Source organism: Leucopleurus acutus (genome assembly GCF_964270905.1).
Source record: "Leucopleurus acutus genome assembly, chromosome: 9".
Lineage (NCBI taxonomy): Eukaryota > Metazoa > Chordata > Mammalia > Artiodactyla > Delphinidae > Leucopleurus > Leucopleurus acutus.
Window position 1 is genome coordinate 60,122,999 of NC_139144.1, and position 8,094 is coordinate 60,131,092.

General features: G+C 50.1%; 1 protein-coding gene across 2 annotated transcripts; it reads right to left on the reverse strand.

Moving 5' to 3' along the window:
• Nucleotides 1–1,854: 1,854 nt before the first annotated feature.
• HOXA1 (homeobox A1) lies at nt 1,855–3,338 on the reverse strand (the record flags this gene model as incomplete). 2 transcript variants are annotated; one of them, XM_082846327.1, is made up of 2 exons in its annotated part: nt 1,855–2,210; nt 2,696–3,338. In XM_082846327.1, the coding sequence occupies 2 exons, from the start codon at nt 3,336–3,338 to the stop codon at nt 1,855–1,857; spliced, it is 999 nt and encodes a 332-aa protein (XP_082702453.1). The 2 variants fall into 2 exon arrangements, with proteins under 2 accessions (XP_082702453.1, XP_082702454.1); XM_082846328.1 differs by lacking the exon at nt 1,855–2,210 and having other exon boundaries at nt 2,731–2,790; nt 2,994–3,338.
• Between the last annotated feature and the right edge of the window lie 4,756 nt (nt 3,339–8,094).

Below are 8,094 nucleotides of genomic sequence, written 5' to 3' on the forward strand. Positions count from 1 at the left end.
GAGATATGTAACCCAGAAGGAATTGGGAGTAGGGGTTTAAAAAGTGGAAGGAAGGAGTGGATCTTGACGGGAGGAATTGGAGGAGGGATGCAAAGGTTTACTCAGTACAGACCACACTCAATTTAAAGAGTGGAATATTTTGGCACGCTGTCCAACAATCCAGAAAGAAGGAAGAGGGGTGGGGTGGGGGCCCCGTCCTCAAACAGCTTTATACTGGAGCTAATTAAATGTGAATCTCTTAGCTCTTGGTTCATTGATGTGAGGAAAGACTGACTGAAGAGTTTCAGCTTTTGAAGGGGATTCTGTTTATATATATGTCAACGTTGAGTTGGAGGTGAAAAGGTTAGCACTTGACCCAGGAAGTATCCATGTTTGTTTCAAAAAATAGATCTGCTCCATAAATTTCTTCACCATTCATTTTTTTCCATAATGAACTTTGATTATAAAAAAGCAGCCGCTGCTATTTTAAAGAAAATCAACCTATTACATAGACATCGTTAGGTGCAATGACACTCATAGGGGAAGCTTCAGCTACATAATGAAAAGCCTTCCCTTTTTTTTTCAAGAAAAGGCCCACCTCTTTGAAAATACACACCACACTTCTCTCCCCCATGTGAAATGAGCCAACTTTGTAGGAACCAGCAAATTGTAGCCAAGCCAAATACACAGATGCGTGAGCATATCTGAAACCTGAATATATTTATTACAGACATCTTAAGACCCGTAAATTCTGCTCTAGATCACATCACTCCGGGATCTCTGAGCTGTTCATGATTGTACAGGAAATGGGGAATATCACAAAGGATAACTGATAGAACTCAGTGTGGTACTTCAGGGACATCAAAACATTGTGCGACATGCAAAAGACTGTTCACGAATCACACAAAATATACATTCATTGTGCCATCCATCACATTAACAATTGAGCCGAAAATATATCATAGCCAGCTAAGATAACTGTGGAAGGAAGAAGCTGGTTTGAATAATACATTTAGATGCTGAATAATCCAGCACAAATTTTAAATAGAGTGTGGCCAGAGAAACAAGAAAGGAGTGGGGATGGGGAGAGACTTAGCACAGGAAGCAAGGTTTCTGACCCTTGTATTCTGCAGGCCTTCTGAACTCACTGAAAGAACAAATTGAGGCTACCATCTGAGGTAGCCTCAATCTGATTGATTTTAAATGAGAGCTTTTAATTCTTTAACCTATAATCACATATAAAGTTGTACCAGCTTTGAGAGTTTGCCCACTGTGTTTTAGTCACTTAATCAAAACATTTCTAGAAAATCTGTATAAAGATAAATCTTTCAGGACAAAGCATTTACAACCAGCAAACTCACACACATAAAATTGAATTAAATTAAGGGATGAACTAATTGTGTAAACACTCTGATAGTGTATCTGTTCTTCATGAGCTCCTGGACCCTCTTCTCTCTCTCTCTAGCCTACTTTAAGAGCAAAGTAGGGGAGAACTGTAAATATACAGATAGATAAAAGATGAGAGGCCTCGCTCTGACATGTTTCGGCTGGCAGAGGAAACTATTTTCCAAAGGGCATCTGAAAGGAACAGTAGGTTCTGTCGAAATCTCCTAAAAGTAGGGGTGTTAGGTGCCATTGGAAAATTGATGCTGGCCCTCAATCTGCGCTACGGAGCTAACACCCCCCTCCCCCCTCATCAAGTTTCTAATCCAGAATTCTCTGGAAACCCATTATCCTGGCCAGGAGTTCCCCAGATAGGATCAGAAAGGAAGAGAAAGATTGTAAATGGAGAGGAAGATAAGCTAAGAATGTGCTTTGGGTAAGAAGTCCCAGCCGGAGGAGTAGCCTGGGCTGCAGAGTGGGGCCGGGGCAGCCTCAGTGGGAGGTAGGTAGAGTGTCTGAGGTAGAAGACCCCGGGGAAGGAACGCAGGGTGAGGAGCTGGACTTCTCTGAGGATTCCTCGGCCTTCTCCTCGCTTCCCGTCGGAGTGGCTGGAGAGATGGGCAAGAGGCCCTCCTTCTCTCGTTTCTTCTGCTTCATTCGGCGGTTCTGGAACCAGATCTTCACCTGGGTCTCATTGAGCTGCAGGGATGCGGCAATCTCCACCCTGCGGGCACGCGTCAAGTACTTGTTGAAGTGAAACTCCTTCTCCAGCTCCGTGAGCTGTTTAGTAGTGAAGTTGGTACGCACTGCATTGGGTTGACCCACGTAGCCATACTCTCCGACTTTCCCTGGGGGCAAGGTGGGAAGCGATGAGAGGAAAAGGTAAAAATTTTTATAATCAATATGAGATTCCGTACACGCTTCAGAGCAACCTTCGGGTAAAGAGGAATCAAGAATTTCTGAACATAAACTGGGCTTGGGAGGGTGAGTGATGAGGTGTAAAGTGTTAATCTGAAATCAACCATTAGCATGGTCAGACCGTGATTAATGGAGCCTGGAGATATTAACAGGACGCCCCCCACACACACACACCTACCCACTTCCCACTTCCTACTTCCCAAACCTCTAAAACCCAGCCCCTTTGGAAATACAGCAGTCCCAGATGCTCCTTTGCCCCAACGCACCTGGGTAAACCACCCCACACCCTACAACACAGGTAGGAAGAAAGAACTTTAAAAAAAAACCAAAAAACATGATTAATTTTCCTTGGAAACTAAGCATACCAGCTCCTTCCAAAATCATCAAGGAGCTTTCATGGAATGGCAAGACTGACCTGTTTTGGGAGGGTTTCTTTTGACTTTCATCCAGTCAAAGGTCTGTGCTGGAGAAGATGTCTCTGATGCAGGGGAGTGACAGGCTTCTTGGTGGCTGGCGTGGAGAGGGGACAAGGAGTTATTATACGTGGCCAGGGCCAGGCTCTGGTGCTCTTGTCCATATGAGTGGTGAATGTACTGAGGCGAGCCCACCGCGCCCCCGGCATAACCCTGGTGGTGGTGGTGATGCTGGACCATGGGAGATGAGAGATTTCCAGAGTAAACAGCGGGAGCGCACGAGGGGTACCCACCACTTACTTCTGCTTCCTGATTTAACGCGTAGGGGCTGTAAGGCGCGCCGAAGTTCTGCGCGCCGTAGCTTGGACCACAACTCGAGTGGGAGTAGGATACCCCCAGGTTCCCAGCAGTCTGGTAGGTGGCCGGCTGGGGGTGGTGATGGTGGTGGTGGTGGGGCGGGCTGATCTGCACCCCCCTGCCCACTAGGAAGCGGTCGTCGCCGCCACAGCTGTTGGCACTGACCGCGCACGACTGGAAAGTTGTAATTCCATGGTCGGAGGGGTAGGCTCGCGCTGAGCAGGTCCCCGAGTCGCCACCGCTGAGGATGGGGTATTCCAGGAAGGAGCTCATTCTTGCATTGTCCATCTGTCACTGAGTGACCGGGTCCTGCGAAGCCCTGGGTGACCGTGCCAACTTTCTCACTTCCTCCATGGGGCCGGAGAAGAAAAATGATATGAATGTACAGTGCGCAAGAGGGGGGGCGGGAGGGCGGAGGGCGCTAGGGGAGGGGCACGTGACTATATCAACCAATGGCGGAGCTTGCTGCGAAAGTTTGCTGGCTCCTGCGGTGATGGATCACCATTTCAGTGGCATTTAAATCCCCAGCGCTCCTCAGTCTAGGTGACGCGCAGTCGCCCCCCCAGGCAGCCCGGGCGGCAGCAGCAGCTGCGGCAGCTGCCGGGGCAGATTCGGAGCGCTGGGGCGAAGGGGAGCAGAGGCTGCTTTCTGCGCGCGCTGACTCCGATCTCCCCCCCCCCCTCCGGGAAGTGGGGGCTGGAAGGCATCCCCCGTCACCGCCCCCTTCCCCACCGCGCACAGAAAGATGAATTGGCAAGAGGTGAGAAGCGAGGAGGGCTCCTCGATCTCTCGGGTCGGGAATCAGTGGGCGGGAGCTCGCTGGGCCGCCACTAGCACACTGGCCGAGCCCGGAACGCAAGGAATTGGGAGGGTTGCTCCCCGGGCGCTTTCCGTTCAGTGCCTTCTGCGGTGCCTCGAGGAGTGCCGAGAACGGTGGCGTAGGATGAGGCTGGGCCACCAGCTCTCTAAGCTCGGGATGGAGAGGGAAGTACGCAGAGAGCTGGCTGGGAGGAACCCGAGTGGGCGTGGAGGGGACGAGGGCAAAAAAGGAAACTTCCCTTCTCCAAGGAGGGTCTTGAAGCCTCCTTTCCTCCTCCCCCTCCCTCCCCCCTCCCCCGTCGGCTATTAGCGTGGCAACGTGGAGCTTTTGTATGTAATTCGACGCCCGGGAGTGGGTGAGCCTTGGGAGCTAGGCTTGCTGGCCAAGACCAGGGGTGGCCCAGCTCTTCGCCCTCCCTCTCTCCTCGCTCTCCGCCCCTTTCTCCTCCCCACTCAGCTTGCTCTGGGAGCCCTACGGGATCCGTAGCAACTCCGCCGGTGGATTTTGAGGGGTAGGAGGCGGGGGGGAGAGAGATGACGCTAGCGGACGTGGCAAGCCTGGGGGCCGGGCCCTGCGCTGCAGGCCATCTGCCGGCTCCCTAGGACCCAGGAGCCTGCGTGATCCGACCGGGGCCTCAAAGGGCGAGACCACGGCTACGGCAAACTACGATGGACTCTCCCCCCCCCCCCACTCCCCGCAACGTTTCTCGTTTTCTGAAGGGAGATGTTAGGAGTGGTAGAGCTTCCTTTATCCACCCCCACCCCGTTCTACTGCACAGCTGAAGTGGGGGTGGGGGGCTGGCAGGTGGGAGGGGCGGGGGACAGATGGCTGATGGTGGACGGGACATTTCCTCCTTCCCCAACAACTGACTGCGTAGTTCCTTGTGTGAACCTTCAACTCTTTCCCTAGAGAGACACGTGCAAATCTGAGCGTCATCCCAGGAGAGGGGTCCTGTTCTCCATCACCCTCGTCCTACCCCGATGCCGACGGGGTCGTTAACTGCTGTTTACTATTACGTTTCGTGTGAACCCTTAGCTTGTAGAGAGAACAGGCCAAACAGAGGCCAAGAATTGATGCATTCTTGGGTAAAAGAAATCCAGACATCATCCAGAAGCTTTGCGGCCAATGCTGTGTAGCTCTATTCTGACCGTGTTCACCACATCGGAGTCCGACAGATCAGATTGTCTGAGGATTGTGCGTGGGTTTGGGGTCCCCACTCCTCTCTAGCTCCCCCTCCCCAGTTAAAAGAAGGAAGTTTTTCTTAAGGCAGGCACGTTTCAGATGTGTTAGTCAGCCTTTCAGGTTTCTGTGTTCTGTTCTTCACGTATAGAAGTTCCCTCCTAACCTGTCTCCCCAAGAGGGAAAACTGGCAGACATTTGACTGTAGATTCCCTCAGTAGCAAAGGAACATTTTTCCTAAACATTTCCTTTTGAAAGGTATTTTCCTGTGACCTGCGACCCATCCCCAATCATGGTTAAGAGGGAACCAGGAAAGGTCACTCCTGCCCCAGTTTCAGCACCTGGGGAACCTCATCCGGGAGAAGGGAAAAGGCAAGGAGGCCCTCCTGGAGGTGGCTTCCTTGGGAGCGCCAGGCCTCCAGCCAGTGGGGGGGGGGGGGGAGAAGGGGCTCCTATGGGGGAGGAGGCAGGACCTTAGGGGGTCTGGCCTGGCACTGAGGACGATCTGCTCTCACAGCCGAAGCTCGTCGGTACGTTCTCCCCCTTGCCTCATTCCTGTCCCTTTGTTGGCCTCCTCGGCTTGGGTCTGCACGACCCCCTCGGCAGCAGGGCTCGCGCCACAAAGCCACCCCAGTCTGCAGCCGCTCTCCTTCCTCTGCTAGTTCTCCGCCTCTGGGCTCCTCTCCCTCCACCTCTCTTCCTCCCTCCGGGCCTTTTTCCCGGCCATCGTGGGTGGAGTGTTTTTCTTGGGATCACAAGCTTGCGCTAGCACACAGGGCCGCCGCACACGGGCCGCGACCGACCCGCCTCCGCGCACTGCTCCGGGCTGGCCGGGCTCTCGAGGTCGAGCCGACTCCGCCCCGGCTGGTCGCCCAGAGCGCCGCTCTCCCGGTGCGGCTCACAAAGGCAGCCTCCTCTGGCCTCGATCCCGCAGGCTTCCGTAGCTTGGTTCCTTCACCACCACGAAATCCTAGGGCTCATTTCGCCGAGTGGGAGACCCTAGGTCCTCGGGGCAAGTAGGCCAGAGACCCACGACGCGAGCTAAAGTCTCTTTAAACGCCCGAGGAGAGTGCGTGAAAGGCGAGCTCGGTCACTATTTAAATGATCCCTTGCAAGCGGCTTGTTGAGCTCAAAGCGCCTCTTTCAGGGCTCTTCTAGTAGTAGAAAGGGAAGGAGCGAGGAGGAGACAAAACGCCGCCGAGGCCCCGAGCTGTTCATGGCATCCGCGGCTCAGCCAAGCTGTTGTTTTAAAAGAGCAATAAAAATGAATTATGACTAAACGCCTTCTAACTTAATGCTTTCGGACGGGGATTCCTGGCAAATACGTAAGAGGATTTTTATTTGTGCATGTGTTCCTGCAATTGATCTCTTTGATGACATTCTCATTCATAGAAAGCGTTTGATTTATGAGCGTGGGATGAATCGCAAACAGCAGCGGCTAAACCCTGGCCTCGGCCGGGCCGCCTGCTCCGCTCCGCGCCTGGGGCAGGAGACTTGCCCGGGTCCCCACTCGCCTCCGCCGCTGCCGGGATTTAGGGGGCAAAAGGGTGGGGGAAGGTAGGCAGCAAACCCGGGGAGAAGGATCGCGATTTCCTCATAACTTCCAAGCCTTTGCTATTAAGAGCCGGGTTCCTAAATCAACCCGCCCCCCACACATGTTGCTTACTCGCTGCCTTTTCTCACGGTAAGTAGCCATCGGAACAGAGCTCAGTAAGGGAAAAATAAACATGGGGAGACATAAGAAGGGAGAAAAAATCAGAACAACCCAGTAACATCCCTAGTTCACATTTTATTGATATTTCATTTAAAGTGCTTTTTCTCTTTCTCTCTCTAGAAACTGGGTTAATTTATAACCTGGGGGGTAGAAACACTCCACTTTAAATCTCATCTTGCTAACCTGACTTCAAAGCTTTAATGATCCATTATTTGCCATGTAAACAGATTTAAGAATGAAATATTGATTTTTATGACCCTGAAAAAAAAGAGAAGAATCCTAGAATGACTGAACCAGAGGATTGCAAAAAAAAAAAAAAAAACCCTTTCTGAAGTGCATTTTCCAGCTAGTAACCATTGTTTTGTTTTATTTTTGTTTTTCTGTTTTAGGTCTGTTTGCCTGGACCCATCAACAGCTGGGAGACTAATCAACCGCACTGAAAATGTTTGGGGATTTGTGGGGGAGGGGTTTGGAATGTAAATGTTTGAAACAAATGTGTATAAATAAATGAATTCTTGATAACTTAGTTATTGACCTGGAGACTGGTAGCTTGTTAAAGAAACTCCATGTTCCTCCTTCCTGGAGTTGGAGGTTTCTGTAGGCACTTTATTTCTCCACTTTCAAAAGCTTGGGCTTGGCCCAACTCTGAGGCTGCCCAGTCCTGTTTCTATTACCAATTTAAATCTATGGCTTGAATCTCTACATTGAAAAACCTACTCCATTCCCTTAAAAAACAAAAAAACCACACTTCTCAGAAGCCCTAACCATTTTCTGGCTTTCTTCTTTTGTTGCTGTCTATTGAAGACTTTGAACATGCCCATTTAATAAATATATTAAAATTGAAAAAGAAAATGGATTGTGACCAGAATTTTATTTACCAAGTTAGACTAAAAGAGGAAAAAGAAACTGTTATGAGCCTTGAGAAAGAGGGGGAGGAAAAAAAATAAGAAAGCTACTTATAGCAAAGGAGAATTTATTCTACCAAAAATACGCATGACAATGCATCCTAATGTAATACAAAAATAAAAAGAAAGTGAAGATACAATTATATGATCACTTTCTTGCAGGCCTCATATATTGCTTTCAGGAAATCACATAGAGGGTTGTTGGATTAGATTTTAAACAACTAAAACTCCAAAATAATCTGAAAAAGATGGCTCTGTAACTGGGTTAAGGGAATCACTAAACAGAAAAATCTTCAACATTTAAAGGAGGGAGAGGGTAAGTCAAGAAGAAAATAAAATAAAAATTAACTCTCAGAATAAAGGGAGGCAAAACCACCCGGTCAAAGGGGTTTTTGTTTTGTGATGCTTTGTTTTGCTTTAATGTTT